At 63.7% G+C, this 16,100-nt stretch overlaps 1 protein-coding gene across 1 annotated transcript; it reads right to left on the bottom strand.

Moving 5' to 3' along the window:
* Positions 1 to 52: 52 nt before the first annotated feature.
* Positions 53 to 15,442, bottom strand: KRBA1 (KRAB-A domain containing 1). The gene is made up of 16 exons (XM_054564495.1): positions 15,394 to 15,442; positions 14,892 to 14,985; positions 14,316 to 14,467; positions 13,475 to 13,630; positions 12,469 to 12,600; positions 12,176 to 12,355; positions 11,147 to 11,302; positions 10,267 to 10,476; positions 9,604 to 9,777; positions 9,019 to 9,192; positions 7,034 to 7,186; positions 6,362 to 6,538; positions 5,572 to 5,784; positions 5,359 to 5,490; positions 3,533 to 3,694; positions 53 to 2,190 (listed from the first exon to the last, which is right to left on the bottom strand). The coding sequence occupies exons 1-16, from the start codon at positions 15,425 to 15,427 to the stop codon at positions 1,268 to 1,270; spliced, it is 3,222 nt and encodes a 1,073-aa protein (XP_054420470.1). The 5' UTR covers positions 15,428 to 15,442; the 3' UTR covers positions 53 to 1,267.
* Positions 15,443 to 16,100: the final 658 nt, after the last annotated feature.

Genomic DNA, 16,100 nt, shown 5'->3' with positions numbered 1-16,100 from the left:
AAAGGAAGACGGCGTACTCAAATCCAAATACGTGAGTTTACTCCATGGAAATGGACTCGGGGCTCCAAGTAAGAAGAAAACATTTTGTCAAGCTGGATTAAAAAATAAAATCCAACTACAAGCTGTTTACTGAAGCCACATCTAAAACACAAAGACACAGAAGGTGAGGGTCAAGTCAATGAACCAAGCTCCTTTTGGAGACAGCTGTGACATGATGGGGTGTCACCGGCAGCCCACTGTGGGCCCTGCACCCCGCTGCAGACTCCTCAGGAGTGGCCAGGAGCCTGTGGGCCTATGCTCTGATTCCGAGACTTAAGCGGGACCTTCTTTTTCCCGCCTACAGAGGCCTCAGGCTGGCGGGTGGCCGATGGGGCATGGACGGAGGAAGGCCCGTGCCCAGGTTGGCCAGGGACCGTCCTCCGGGCTACTTGCCAGGATGGTGACAGGTAGGGCGAGTGCCTCCTGTGCCCCTCACCTCCAAACCCTTGAAATTCCTGAGTTCAAAAAGGCCCCTGTTTCTCCCACCGAAGTGCCATCTCCACATAAAGTAGCTGAGACACGTGCCCAAAGCCCTAACCTGTACACAGGTTCTTCCCAACCAGTGAAGCTGGAAGGCTGTGAATGACTGTAAACGTTTTTGGTTTGCGTGGCCGTGGACCTGTGAGATCAACGTAGCTGAGAACCACGAAGCTTTTTACCATTCATTTTATAACTTATTTTCCATATTCTTAAAAAAAAAAATTCCGAACTTCCTATACAGTCTGATTGGATCTGGACCACCTGGATGGATTGGCTCCCAGTGCCCCTGACCGCCCCCCGATGCCAGCTGGTCCCAGGACTGGCAACTGATCAGCCATGCCCTGCTGTGGACCCACTGAGCCCCTTTTTGCCAAGGGCCCTTCCCTTAGCTTCCAACTTTGCGATTTTTAGAATCCACATGGGTGCATCTCACTTGGACCAAGGAGTGGAACTCTCCCCAAACGAAATCTCTGCCTGCAGCTACAAGGAAGGCGAGAGCCGCTGCCTTCCCAGCACTGAGAGCAGCAAGGGCAGGGTCAGGAAGAGGGGCCTTGTGGGCCCCCTGGGCACGCATGCTGTGCAGAGGTGCCCGCCACTGAGTTCTGGTGGCAGAGGTGGGAGGGGAGCAACGCCTGGATGAACCTGAGCCGAGGACGGGCGTGGCTGAGGAGCACGCCCCATGTGGCGGCCCCCTGAGCAAACACATCTCGGAGTCTGGGGCGGTCAGGCCAAAGGGGACACCCAGCCCTCACAGGCCAGGAATAGGGAAGGTCTGGCTGGAGCGGCGTGTGGGGGCCGGCTGGCCCCTGGGAGAGGCGACAGGGGGCAGGGCGTCCTCAGGGACGAGCTGATGGAGAAGGCGGTTAGGGGCCACCCACCGCGGGTCCCTGTGTTCTCCACCCCACAGTTCCTCCTTGAGGGCTCTCTGGACCCCTGCCAACAGGCCGTTTACATCCTTGGGCCAGCTCTGGGTCTCCGTGGGCACAGCCGCTGCGGCCGGTGGCTCTGCATCTGCCCTGGAGGCAGGAGAGGCCATCTGGGGAGGGAAAGCAGCAGGCGCAGAAGGGGCAGGGGGACTCTGGGGGCCCCCCGTGTGTCTGAGCGGGGGGTGCACTGGGAGCCCAGCTCGGCTGAATGCCGAGGACGGTGGCTGCTGGGAAGGGCTGGAGCTGGTCCCAGACGACTCTGCCTGGGGGGCTCCTGGAGGCAGCTGGGGCACCAGGTGCAGCGCCCCCCGGGAGAGGCCTGCGGCCTCGCCAGCCCTGCAGCCTTCCGCCTGGCTGCGCAGGATCTTTGGTCTCGGCCTGGTGGGGCCCTTCTGTCTCCGGTGTGGCAGGTGTCTGTGGGCCGGGCTGTGCGCCCAGTGAGGCCCCCGGCGGGGGGCCCACGGCCAGGAGGCCCGGCTCTTTGACCCAGGGCCCTGCGGGCGCCTCCCGAGCTGACCCACTTGGGCCCGCACGGTGGCCACTTCCTGAGACAGGCCAGCCAGGGCAGCCGCGAGCCGCTCCAGCTTCTCCGCCAGGGCGGCGCTGAGGCCACGGAGCTCCTGCTGCAGGGAGCCCCCGCAGGGACACGGCGGCCGCGGGGCAGCAGGAGGCAGAGCGGGGGAAGCGGTGGCCTCGGGGGCCGGCTCAGGCAGGCCTCCGGGATGTGGCCTCTCCTCGGTCCTGGCTGAAACCAGAGCGGGGTTGGGGGGAGAGTCTCAGGCTGCTGGGACCGTCCTCTCCCCCAGGGCGCCCCCCAACCGGCGCAGTCAGCGTCCTGCCTCTCTGGGGCCCAGCTCTGGCCAGGGGAGAACTGACTTGGGCTTGAGAATGTTGATGGCAATGCTCAGGACATCACTAGTGGCCAGGTCTCCCCACTGTACCCCAAATTCATGAGCAGGATACACCACAGATTGGGTCTCTGTGGTAACTAAGATTTCTTAGGCCACTGGTCTTTCTAGGAAAATGGTCAGCAGGCTCTTGTGCCATCTTTGGGACCAAATGGCACCTGAACACGCCCCAGGGAGCCAGGGGCGGGACCTGGGGAAGCGTGGGCAGCGGCGGGAAGAGGGCCCAGGCGGGTCAGGCTGAACCGGGGCTGGGGTGATGGGCTCCCCCCACCCTGACTTCTGTCCTTCACATTCAGAAGCTATAGATCCAGGGGGTGTTAAGTCTTCAATTACTTTAAAAAGCAATCCCCTAATCCTTCACCCGAAGTTCCCCTGGAACTGGTCTCCTCCTCAGGGAAATCGCACAGGAAGGCCGGCGGCACAGGCCTGCTCTCGTCAGCCCTCAGGGCTGCAGTCAGAGTGAGGCTGCGCGGCTCCAAGACCCCACTGCCACGCGGGCGAGTCCAAGAAGGACCCGAGCCCAGCACACGCGGCCTCGCCGCCGCAGGATCACTTCTGACCGAGGGGAGGGAGGCACGTGCCCGCCGGCCTGGCTCCCACCAGGCAGCCACACCGACGAGGACTGGCCTGTGAGCGGACGGGCAGGCCACGTGTGCAGCCTGGTGCGGGGTCTCCTGCGCATCCGAGCGGACCTGGGGGCCGAGCCTGTGTCTCTAATGTGGTTTAGGGAGGAGCTTCCTCCGGGTTGGGGACATGGAGTCACATCTCGCCCTCGGCCAGGTCACACAGCGGGACCAGGCCTCCATGCCCTCCTCTATTCTCTGACGTCCACTCAAGCTCCAAACATTGATTCTGGGTGTATCTATTCTGGTACAAGACTCAATTCTGTTTTGCCTCTGAAAGGCATTTATGGTTTTATGAAAAAGCTAGCCATTTCTGTGAGAAAATACTGAAATGAAAGAAGCAAACTGAGGTGAGTTCAAGGTGAGACTCTTCCTACCTGTGACCCAGACAAGGCTGGAAGGGCATGAAGGACAACTTCTCCCTCCCAGCTGACCCTGCGGTGAGGGGCTGAGCAGCGGGAAGCACGGAGGTGGCCGTGCAGACGCTGACCCCTGCCCGCCCTTGTGCCCGCAGGGCTCCTGACAACTTGAGGGGACGGGGAGCCCACCAGCTCACCTGCAGCGCTGGGTCCTCTGTGTCCAGGGCCCGGGCCTCCGGATTCGTCACCAACCCTGGGCTTCCGGAACAGGGGCTGAGGGGCTGACCCCGGAGGCGGGCAGGGCCCCAGCCCGGGCCTCTTCTCTGGCCAAGGGGCGGGGCAGAGACTCCCAGCGGCCCCTGCGAAGAGAGCACAGAACGCGCGCGCGGGGTGTGCACGTGCTGTTTTGACAGAGCCGTTCTAACACGGGGCTATTTGGACACGACCTTAAAAAATAGAACTTGCAACTCTCAAGTAAGGGTTAAATGAGATGCAAGGTGGACACACTTAGTCTATTGGGGAGCCTGACTGGCCCAACTGCCCACTGGGGCCTGTGCCAGGGCCTGGGACCAGACAGCAGGCGGGGAGGGCTGTGATGTGCAGGCCCCCCCGCCCCCGCAGCGAGCTCCGCGGGGAGAGGCTGGGGGTGCCCTGCGGGCCACAGGGGACTGTATGGCCCGTGTCCAGCCCACTGGGCTCTTTGCCACCAGACCCCACTGGGCAGTGAGGAATGTGGGTACAGCCTGGGCCAGCAGAGAGACAAAGGTCAGCATGGGGCCACTAGCCTGAATTCAAAGGGAGCCCCTTCCAGGCCAATCATCCCACCCACCCCCTTGAGTGCTGCCCCTGCCGGCCGGCCCGGCCTCCAAGCACAAGCACACCTCTCGCTGGGCGGGCCGCCGCCCCCCCCTCCCCGCCTCCCCGCCGCCGCAGGCCTCCCCTCTGGTCTTCCTGCCGGGTCAGAGGCCCGGCCAGGCTCGGCCTGGGAAGCAAGGTGGCCTTTCCAGCTTTCTTGACCGGACAACCTCTAAGCTCTCCCAGGTGGAGGAATCTCACTTTTGACACTTTCATGTTTATCGCCAAATTTAAAATCTAAGTTTTTATCCTTATATACACATACACTGACACACAAAGTCCCTGACACCAAGCTTTGGATTGCTAAGGCATCCGTTTCCAAAGACGGCCGCCTGGGGCGAACACACAGCTGGGGTGTGAGAGTCAACGACAGGGAAGGAGCCAGGCTCCCCCCACCCCATGAGGGCCCCTCGTTCAGACGGCCTTGGGCGACCTAGATAACTGGCCATCAGAGGGACCCCAACCACGTGAGTGACCCCCACCGCTCCCTTCCTGTGTCCTGACCCACTCTTATGTTTTAAATGAGCCAATAAAGAGTGAACCTGCCAAACCCTGCACACCCCGCCACAACAGCGACAGAGATGGAGCCCCGTCCTCACATGCGCTCTCCCCCGACCCGTGACCCCGCCATGTGCCCCGCCAGCGTGCCTGTGAGTAGCAAGTCCTGCTCCTCAAAGTGCTCGACTGGCGTGGCTGAAGTGCATCCTGCGGTCATACGAGGTGGCCCAGCCAGAGCCGGGCCCAGACGGGGGCGTCTGTGGGGCTCACTCTGAGAAGCGCGGGGGTGCATGCCCCAGGCCACCCTCACTGAGGGCACCGCTATCCAGAGGCCGGGCCATACAACAGAGCGTGTGTGTGGATGTATATACATCATTAAGTATATACAATGTGTACATGTTATATATGTTGCATTATGACCCATACCTATTAAGTTTATTGCCAGGCTTTCTAATTAAACATGCTCGTTTAACACTTCTGGAACCCTCTGTGCCTTAGCAGCCCCACTGCTCTCTAAGACACGACTCATCTCATGGGGAACTCAAGCATGGCTAATGTAGAGAACTTTCTGGCAAGAGTTGGGCAAAATGACAGGTGAGACTCAGAGAGCCCAGCCCCAGAGCTGCGGCCGCCCTGGGGACACGCCCCCCCTCAGGAGACCCCAGCTCACCTGCACTGAGACCAAAGTGCTCCCTGGGCTCCGCTCCCCTGCGGCCTCCAGCAGGGCTGCGGCCGGCCGGGGGGCCGCCAGGGCGTGGGGTCGGAGGGCTGGGACTCTTGCTGCTGGGAAGAGGGTTCCTCTCTGCATCACAAAGCTGGAGTCAGGGCGCAGGCCCTGGCCTGGGGCTTAGCTCCCTGCCCCTCCTCTGCCCCTGAGGCTTACCCTGCAGGAGCGGCTGCCAGAGCTCAGGCTCCAGCCTCGGGTCTTCTCCTTCGGAGCTGCTGAAACTGGAGCCAGCGCTGGAGCTGGAGCCGGTGCCGGGGCTGGGGCTGGGGCCAGGGCCAGCCAAGCAGGCGAAGCGCAGGGGCCGCCCGGGCAGGATCCCCTTCAGAGAGTTCTCCAGGCAGTGAAGTGGGGAGGGCGTGGAGGCTGCCCCTGGGCAGAGGACAACAAGAGGCCCTTCTGGGGATCAGCCTGACAGGGAGGCACACGGCCCCTGTCAATGCCCGCAGACACGTCCTGGTGGCTCCAAACATCCTCTCTGCCGTGACGGTGTACAGAAGTGAGGCCAGAGGCCAGCTAGGCCTCGGCCCCTCTGGAAGGCCAGCTGGGGAACTTTCCAGAAGTCTTAAGTCCCTGGAAGCCACGAGCAGTCATTTCCAGCCAGGCCCTGGGTCCTCCTACTCCACTGCCTCAGGACCAGTCGCCCGACAGCAGAGACCCAGGCGAGCCTGCAGGAGGCCCCCAAAGCCGGCGCCTGCCCAGCGGGAGCGCTAACACTGCGCTCATGTAGGCCCAGGGCAGGCCCAGGGCAGGGCTCTGTGGCGGGTCCAACTAAGTGGCCCCAGCATCAGGGCCCTGTGCTCACTCCTGTGCTCGGCTGGTGGCCTAGGGAACGGGTGTGCGACGGGAGGGACAGGGGGACAGGGAAGGAAGGGAAACTTTGTCCCTCATCACAGACTTATTGGGAGGGAAAACATGCCGGAAGCACCAGGGCCAGGCACCAGCTCACCGTCTGGGAGCCACCTCCAGGGTCCTGGCCTGGCGGCCGCGTGGTCCCTAAGCCCTCGTTGGCAGCAGGCAGGGGCGCTGCTGGAGGAGAGGGCCTGCGGGCTGGCCGGCCACAGGCTCCTGGTGGGCGTGTCCCTCCTGAGGTGGACTGTCTCCCAGACTGCGCTCCTCAGTCCTGCTGTAAAGAGAGGCCAAGAGGCCTGTCAGCCCCACGGAGCCCTGTGCTGGACAGACAACTGTCATTGTTGCGTCCCTGGGCACACATGCTCTAGGGGTGGCACACACCCCAGCCCTGCTGTGCCCGGGGGCTGCTCAAATCCTCCAGGGTCTTTTCAGACCATCACCTGGACTCCTGGGAGCTCAGCAACTTGCCAGACACCAAGGCACAGGGGCAGCACAGCCACGACGCGAAAATCCACGGCCGTGGCCGCAGCCACAGCCAGGCTCAGCCTGCACTCAGCAGCCGAGTGCCCGGCCCTGGCTGCACCGCTACATGCAGGCGGGCAGTGCCTGGCCTTCTGGCCACACGCTAGCCTCTGCCTGGGTGGTTCCCGGAGCGTCTTTTCATCTCAGGGGTGGATGTGGGCCCACCGGCGACTGGGGAGGCAGCGCCCAGGGCGCCAGCATGGGACGCCTTTTCCCCGCTCCCAAACCCCGGGCAACTGTGCTTTACCTTCCTTGTCTGCTGTCCAGGTCTTGGGCTCCATTCTCCGGGGTTCTCTGTCCCCTGCCGAGGACCAGGGCCAGGCAGGCTGTGACTTGGGCACAGGTATCTCTCTGAGACAATTCTCCAGGCCCTGGAGGGGGGCACTTCCGACTGGGATCCCTGTGAAAACCCCACGTTTGCAGCCTTCCTCAGAGCTCGGTCTCTGTGCACCTGGGGCAGCTGGGCCCATGGGGCTGCGGGGAGGGGCACAGAGCACTGGCCCTGCCGCAGCAGGGCAGGGCACCCGAGCTGAGCCTGGCCCTAAGCGTGAGTCGGTCCTGGCTCTGGGCGGCCCGGCTGGGGCTGGGCCAACCTCGCCGCCTCCTGGGAAGTCAGGCCAGCAGCTGCGGTGAGGGAGACGGGCTGCAGGCACAGGGCCAGGCCGCCCAGGGCCACCCGTGTGAGATGCTGCCACGCAGCCTCGGGCGGCCCTGAGGACGAAGGGAAACGCTAAAGGCGCCCCCTGGGGTATGAGGGAGAGGTCGAGGAAGACCAACACCAATGTAGTTCAACTAGGAAACAAAACCGAATTGCAAAAATCACATTTCTAGTGCCAGCTGTGGAGGCAACAGGAACTAGGTGAGCTGAAATTCCAGAGGAGCCCTCTCCACCGGAGCTGGCCTCTCTGGCCACGTTCTTTCCTGAAGGCGCCTGCTGAAGCCAGAACGGGCAGGGCGCAAGGCAAGGGAACCACCTGCATGCGGGCTGGCACGTGGGGCCGGAGCGGCCAGGTGTTAATGAGAGGAACCCCAAGCTCGGAGCTCCCCACGGGGCCCTGCTGAGTTCTGGAGCGACAGGGAGAGCCGGGGGGCTGGGCTGGGAAGTTCCGGAAAGGCAGCGTGAAGCCTCCGTGCGGCTTGGCTACTTAGAAGACGAGGCCCATCCACAGAGGAAGAAAAAAACGTGCGGACCCCGCGAGAGAAGACCACGCGGCTGCCGCATGGTGGGGGCCCCGCTAGCCTCCCTCCAAGGTCACCAAGACGAGAACGACGTCCGAGACCGACGTGGAGGCATAAAGCAGGGCAGCGAGGTGGCGTGCAGGACGCCACTGTCTGTGCGAGGGACAAGAGGCGCGGCCACGCGGACGAGGGCTCTGGAGGCGAGAACCCACAGCCGTGGTCACTCAGGGAGGACCGCGGGGGCTGGAGGGCGGGACGGAGACGTCGCCTTTCCTACATAGCCTGCTGTGGCTTTTGAAGAACAGCAAGTGATTCTATTACCTGGTTAGAGCTAAATACTTAAAAGACAGGTCAGCTACATTTTGGGAGGAGAAAGTCCCCACATGCAAGGGGCTGGTCCGTGTTTGGTGCCGGAATCCAGGCCACGTGGACGCTGGAGGGCCCCAGAGCTGTCCCGTGGGCCCCAGCTCGCCTGGTGCAGAGTCCAGGGTGAGCTCGGGGCCATGGGTGGGGCCAGGACACAGCGGAGCCCCAGGGGGCTGGGCTCTGTGGACAAGGCAGACCAAGGCCTGTTATTCTTGTGGGGGAAAAAAGGGTCAAGATGGGACACGGGAGAGAGTCTTGGAAGATTCTGAAGAGGTGGCAGCTCACCATGGATGCCTCAATGCGGAGGGACCTCGGGAGACCCAAGTCACCAAATACAGTCTTTAATGTGGTTTTACGCGAACGTCACGAGGTTCTTTCCCTAAGTCAGAGACCAGTCTGCTATCCCAGGTACTTACTTCTTTGTGGCTGGGATAAGGAAGGACTTGACAGTACAAAAGACCCCTTTTATTTCTGAAGAGATCCTAGATGTTGTCCTGACCCTTCAGAGCCAAGTTGCTAAAACAGGTATCCCCACCCAAAACACACCCTGCGCCTCTCCTGCCTGGGCAGCCCAGCTCTGCAGCCAGCACTGTGTGTGGGGACCCGGCTGCGTGCCGTGGACACCGCCGCGGGTGGGCCGCCCCCATCCTTCCCCAGGGCCGACCCCGCGCCTCAGGCCCAGCTCACCTTTCCCAGGCCTGCGCCCCTGGCTGCCCTCGTGGCTCTGGAAGTCCAGGTCCCCGTCAGTGCTGCTGGACGAGGAGCAGCTGGTGGGGGTGCCGCGGGGCCCGGGCGGCAGGGCAGAGCCGTCCCTGGCGAAGCCCTGCAGGCCCAGAGCCAGAAGAGGTCCCGCCATCGCTTCTGCAGGGGACAGCACAGCCAGCTCACGGGACAGCCGCTGGAGAGCAGGTATCCTGGGCCCTGCACTGTGGGCAGGCAGCGCCCGGAGCCCTGCCCCAGAGGGTCTTCCACGGGGCCTCCCTCTGGTTAGGGTGCTCCCGGCGCTGACCCACGTGACCCAGCCACGGGTCCCCCCGGGCTAGAGGGCGAGGAGGAGCTCTCGGAGGAGGTGGTGGGCAGGGGCCGCTTAGCTGGCTTCCACCCAATTCAGGGGCTGTTTGGGGGCAGGCAGGACTGGGGAGGGGTGAGGGAGGGCAGAAGGGCCTGCACTTTATGGGGCCCAGGACGAGGACGGGGGACACATCAGTGTCCTCAGGATCGCCCCACACGTGTGCAGGGACAAACGCTCCCCCAGCCCAAGGCCAAGTCTACCTTGACTGTGCGAGCCTCGGGGCAGCAGCTCGGGCCTCGGAGACCCGGGGTCTCCCGGCTGGGGGCTCCGGAACCAAGACGGGGCCGGCGGCTGGGGAGGCAACGACCCGCTCAGGGGAATGCCCTTCAGACAGGCCTCCAGGGCTTCCAGGGGCGAGCTCGAGGCACTGCTGGCTGGGACAGGGGAGATGGCCCTGTCACCGTCTCTGGCAGGGCCCCGGGCCTGGCCCCAGGCTGGCTGCCCCCCCGCCCCCCTGCCACCTGCTATTACTGGGGCCACAAGTCCAGCACCAGGCAAGGGAGCTTGCCAGACAGGACACTCTCCTGTGGGGACTTAGAGCTGCTCTCTGTTCGGCCGGGGGAACAACACTAATGGAACCCCAGGTCCTGGGGCGGCTGGGGAGGCCCGCTCGTGGGCGTGGCCAGCACCCCAACAGCCACAAAACCTCAGCAAATGATGGTCTTTCCACTGGAGGGCTCCCTCCCTGGCAAGGCCGGGCTGAGGAGGGCATGGACGCCGGGAGAGCACTAACTGTCCTGATACAGGCGGCTTGACCCCCCCGCACCGGATCTGTTCCTTCCCCGGGGTGGGGGGTGTGGGCAGAACTTTGCTGGGGGGCTGAGAACCCCCTTCGGGACTCAAGCAGACCAGTCGGACCTCACCTTGAGCTGCGGGGCCCCAGCTGGGCACTCGGACCCCCCTGGTGTCTCTGTCGCCCCCCTGGCTGCCGGTGGCACAGGGGCTGTGGGTGGGCTTGCGAAGCTGACAGGATGCAGGCACTGGGGGGCTCTGGGCCCAGCTGTCCTCCATCTTCACTGAGAGCACGCGGCCAGCGCCAGGGCAGGGAGGAGGGGTCTGCGGGGGCCTGGGCCCTGTGGGAAGGCCCCATCAGGCCCTCAGGGGTTAGGGCGGGGCGCCCAAGGCCCCTGGCCCACCACAGCCTCGCCTCTGAGGCAGTCCCCGCTCTGCCACCAGCAGACAGGACGACGCACACCCTGTCCCTCCACCAGCCTCCTTTCCCCCGGGCTGCCCACAGGCGCCTCTAGAGGTTTCCACAGAAGGGGCCGGGTGTGCGCCCCAGGCAGCACCGAGGCAGGCTCCTTCCCCTGAGGCCAGCACACCTGTCCCAGTTCAGCCTTCTCAGCGCCCCAGGGCCGCTGAGCTCGGGCGAGTGGCGCGTTGAACTCCCGCCCCCACCCACACGGGCAAGGCGAGGGCCCCCGCATCCGCATTATGCCCGAACGTCTCCTGGGCTGAGGCTCGGTCTCCCTCCCTCAGTCTCCCTCCTTCCATACCCCTTCCTTCCGGAGTCCCTGGCTCCCACTTTAAGAGCCAATCTGGGAAATGACCATGAACTGATGCAGCACCTCCTGCATGACTTGCTCCATTTATGGTGACAGCCCCGGACATCTGGCCACTCTGAGCAACACACGGACGTGTGGCCTGAGTGTCTCACTGTGGAGGGTCACCCATGGGCCTGCTTGGAGCAGCAGAAGGAACGGAGGACGTCCAGGGCCCCCCAGCCCAGCCAGTGGCCTTTACCTCCGGAAGTCCTTTTCCAGGCGCCTGGATCCTCTGGCAGCCATGGGTCCCCCCGTCCTGAAGGGCTGGGGTGCTTGTCCTGGGCCACGGGGATCTCCTTCAGACAGTTCAGCAGACCCTGGAGGGGACAACCCCCGGCCACTGCCTCTGTTTTCACTACAGGAAAAAGCAACACACTTTCACCCTGAGCCGCGTGTCCTCCGTCTTCGGGACAAACAACAAGTGGACAATCTAGGTAAGCAGGTGAAAGAGGTCAGGACCAGAAATCTGAGGTGTGGGTCACCCTGCACAGGACACTGCCATCTTGGTGGCGGGTTGAAAGGCACCAGTCTCCATGCCTCCCAGAGCCGCACAGAGCAGGGGCGGGAGGACAAAGGCTGAGCGCACGGTGTGACGCGAAGCACAGGGGGCAGAGCGGACTGCCGGGCTGCTGCTTGCAGACCCTCCCCTGGGCCCCGAGCCGGACCTGCACTGAGGAGGACCAGGCCTTCGGCACACGCGCACTCGCACGCTGCGCCTCGGGGCCCGGCCTCACGCAGCCCTCAGGCAGGAACAATGACTCCACGCCTGACAGATGGGCAAACAGGCTCCAGGGCTTCGGGAGCCTTCGGTCTGCACAGCTGACAGAAGCTGTCACCTGTGCTGTCGCCTGTCAGCTGTCGGACTCCAGGCCAGGTGCTCCTGCCCCCACCATGCTGCCCCGACCCCCCAAGCCCACGCTAAGTGCCCCACTTGGTGTCACTTGGTGAAGCGACACTCACTCAGCACCTTCTCCCCCTCGGTCCCACATCGGGGCAGGTAAAGAACACACGCAGGGCCAGGGTCTGCTTTTGAGTTTTCTTCACCAGCTGCCCCAACGCTGCGTAAGGAAGCTGCCCGGCCCCAGAACAGGAGCCTGATGATGCAGCAGCAGCCAAGCTGAGGACGGTCCTTCGGAAAGACACTCCGTTTACAGGGAAGTAGCTACAGAAAGCCAGTTCGGGTTTCAGGGGCTTCAGCGATCTTGGCCTGAGATGTCCCCACACTCACCTCCACAGGGCGGGCTCCCGGGGCCCAGCCCCACCCTGGGTGGCCGGGCCAGGCCTGGGCCTGGGACAGGAGGCAGGCGTGGGGGTGCCTCAGGGTGCTGGGGCCCAGGCACAAGGATCTCCTTCAGGCAGTTGATGAGGCCTTGCAGGGGGCTGTTCCCCGGAGAGGCTCCCGCGGACCCTGCAAGATCGGCCGGGTCAGTGCACCCCTGAGGGCGGCAGCCGTGACAAGCCTCCGCTTGCTGGCCGTTCCACTCCAGCACGGGCCCTGCTCTTCGGACAGCAGCCTCTCACCTGCCCCCGAGGCTCCCCTCTGCTGTTTTCGGTGGCTCTTCCTCCTGCCAGGGCTGCCGGTGGGAGGACTGTGCTCCCCGCCTGGGGTTCCAGGGCCTTCCTGCTCTGCAGGCCCAGGCGTGTCTGCAGTTTCTGCAGCGAGAGAGACAGGAAGGTCCTTCCAGCCCTGGCCCCCAGGGAACTGCCTGGATCAGGTGCCCATAGAGGGACGGGCCTCTCCCATCCCCAAATCCCAGGGGGGCAGCTCAGTCATGGGAGCCTAAACTGGTCGCAGAGCCAGCCCCTCTGAGGCTTGTTGCAGAGGTGCTGCCTGGGGAAGCGGGGGCTGGGGAGGGTGTCCTTTCCCTGTTTGCTCCCAGTGGCTGTAAACACCAAGGCTGTTCACTCCCAACGCCCGGGACCCTCCCCCAGGTCCGGCCTTGGACTTGGGCTCAGCACGTGATGGCCGCAGTCTCAACGTGCAGGTCCTCGTTCTGCACTCATGCTTCCTGAACCTGGGGACAGGGGCCCCCAGAGCGAATCTGCCAGGCGACACCTGAATCCACAGGCTCAGTGGGGTATGTTTTTCAGGAGTGCCAACTTTATTCCACATTAGTTTTAAATATTTTAAATAAAAACAGATATTCAACCAAACGCACCACTTGCAAGAATTTTAAAAAATAAACTCAGGCCTCGGAGAAACTCTGACGGCTGCCCCTGCCCCCCTGCTCCCAGGGCCGCCTCGAGGAGCAGGTCCGAGCACCCGGTTGGGTGCGTGCAGGCACGCTGTCTGCCGATGGGTCGCCCCCACCGGCGCAGGAGCGGGTCAGCGCCTCGCAGCCCCCACTGGCGCCGAGCGTCACTCCTCTCTGGCCAACAGACAGGGTCCCGGCGCTTGTGCTGCGCCCCAGGGAGCTTGTCCCCACGTAGCAACAGGGGAAGCCAGTCTCACAGAAAATGAACAGGGCAGGGGCCCAGTCCCCCCAACTCCAGGGATGGAGCCCTGCCCCTGCCGGGTCACACTCACTGATGGGGAGGGGACTGCCCTGCCCCACGGCTCCGGGCGAACCGCTGGACGATGAGCTACCGCTGGGCGTGGTGGCCAGACCTGGCCGGCCGACGGGCGTGTCTGGAAGGCGGCTGAGCAGCCCTTGCAGGGGACAAGTGTCCACTGTCACAGCTGCTGTCGGGAGGAGGGAGAGGACGTCATAAGCTGAAACAGAAGCAGCAGGTAAAGTGCCCCTGATACCGTCCCTTCCAGCCCTTCCTCACCAGGCTCCACTAACAATGACCAGGACGGCAGGCAGCTCCGCCCTGTCACCCCGAGCTCCAAAATGCCGGTTCACAGCCACAGTCTTGCTCTGTCAAGATCCCTCCCACCCCTACTTTCTGCTCCATCTGCCACCAACTGAGCAGATTCAGAGGAACCCTACAGGCTCGGGCTGCAGGGGACAGACCCTCCCCGACAAGGTGAGGCCTGAGAAGAGAAGGGCGAGTGAGCAGGGCACAGGGAAGGGAGGAGAGAACGTGAGGCGGGAGGGGCTCGGGCCTGGAGGGGGAACCGCGTCCCCACTGACACTCAGACAAGGCACCGCTTCCCCTCCCTCACCTACAGAACAGGGGCTGGCCTCACCTGCCACGTGGGGCACAACATGGCAGGGCCACAAGAGTGTGGATGAGGCTGTGTAAAAACCACCATGAGAAAAGTCAGGAGCTGCTGTCACATGAACTACCCACGTGGTGGAGGCCGGCGTGCCGCGGGGCGCTCATGAAAACGGGGCGACTCCACTTAGGGTCTGGCCACAGCGGGGCAGGCGCATGGCGCACCAGCCTGAACTTCTCCTTGTGGACCCTGCCGTCCCACTTACCCCCGGGGCCCGGCCGCTCCCCCTCCGGGCCGGCTCCCCCGCCCTCGGGGCCGACTTCCCCAAACAGGAACCCTGGAATCTCCTTCACGAGCTGCACCAGGGCGGTGAGATGCAGGCTGTGCTGGGGCGCTCCTCCTGCGGAGAGGCCACAGTGAGCCCCGCGCCCCGCGCCGGCCCAGCGCTCACACTTCTGTGCGCGTCCTCCCACCGCACAAGCAGCAGCAAAGGAGACCGGAGGCCGGGGGATGAAGAGGACCTGGGCCTGGGCCTGGTGACCTGCCCACGGGCACCGCCAGGACTGGGGGCTGGGCCCCGCGTAACTGGCCTGTCCTGTACGCTGTCATTCACTCTCTGTAACTCCCCCGAGCAGAACACCAAGAAGGGCTGCATCCCTGTCCCCTTCCGCCACCCGAGCCCTCGGCCTTTCCTGGCCCCTCCCCAGGAAGCTGGGGGCTAAGGACCACGCGGTGGAAGGGACAAGAGTGAGTCCGCCCGGGCCCAGGCTGCCCAGGGGGACCAGGACACAGAAAGGGGCTTGGCCTTTGTCTACGAGATTACTCACCTAGGACACCTCCCCCAAGGGGCGGCTGTCCCTCACCAGCTTTGCTTCTGGCTCCGCCAGGCTCCGCGGGAGACAGGAAGGCAGAGAGGGGCACCAGCTCCGCTGTCCCTGAGAAAGAGAAGAGGGACAGTCCTCTTGGAACGGAAGTTTGTCTCTGCCCCCCAAGTGCAAGCAAGCAGGCGGCCCTGGCACCCGCACATCCACGTACCAGGTTACACGCGTGCCTGGGACCCCCCCAAGCCGCAGGTCAAGCAGAGCGCCAGGGCCTGGGAAACCACCTTGCTCAGTGTCTCCCCAGCACCCTAGCGCCCGCACCAAAGCGCACCTACAACCCTAGTGTGGTCCAGAGAAACAACGATGGCATCAAAGATCAGCCAGGCCGCCGGCTCAGCCCAAAGCCGCCCCCAGAAAGACTCCGGATGCGCTTCCTGCTGGACCCAGCCCCCTTCCGCTTTCAGCTAGGCTTGTGCCACACTCCCCAGCAAGGCGCCCGGGCGCTGCCGGCTGGCTCCTTACCCAGGGAGGCCAGTGCCTCGTAGTTCTCCTGCATCACGTCCCTGTAGAGCGCCCTCTGCCCCTCCCCCAGCAGCTGCCACTCCTCCTCAGAGAACCGCACGGCCAGGTCCTGGAAGGCGATGGGCACCTGCGGGCACAATCTCCGGGCAGTTGGCTGGTTCCACCCCACTGAGGCCACAGGCGCGGCCAGGGAGCGGGGCGCAGCGAGGGCGGGCTGGGCACTGACGCGCAGGGCCAGCCAAGGGAGCGACAGGAAGGTTCATGTTCGTGAGACAGCGATGGGCGTCGACTGTGTCCCCAAAATGAGATGCTCAAGCACTCACCCCAGTACCTGTGAATGTGGCCTTATTTGGAAATAGGGTCACTGCAGGTGTAATTAGTTAAAATAAGGTCATCCTGGAGTAGGGTGGGCCCTTAACCCAGTAGGGCTGGAGTCCTTGTAAGAAAAAGAGACACAGGGACACAAGAGATGGCCAGGTGACAACAGAGGCAGAGAGTGACGCAGCCCTGAGCCAAGGAACGCCCGAGGCCACCAGAAGCTGGGTGACGGAATCCGCAGCATGTGAAGGCAGGGGATGAGGGGAAACTGCGGTGTGTGAAGGAACTGGCCATGTTGACTGAGCTCTCTATGTCCTGTAAGTCCCTTCCCATACGACCATAACCTAGGGGCGTAAGGACCTTCATCGGGGCTCTGCTCCTGCCGCACA

Source organism: Pteronotus mesoamericanus, unplaced genomic scaffold, assembly GCF_021234165.1.
Source record: "Pteronotus mesoamericanus isolate MK-2021 breed Mesoamerican mustached bat unplaced genomic scaffold, CSHL_Meso_final scaffold_85, whole genome shotgun sequence".
Classification (NCBI taxonomy): domain Eukaryota; kingdom Metazoa; phylum Chordata; class Mammalia; order Chiroptera; family Mormoopidae; genus Pteronotus; species Pteronotus mesoamericanus.
The sequence above is the reverse complement of the archived record's forward strand: the minus strand, read 5'-3'. Positions and strand labels throughout refer to the sequence as shown.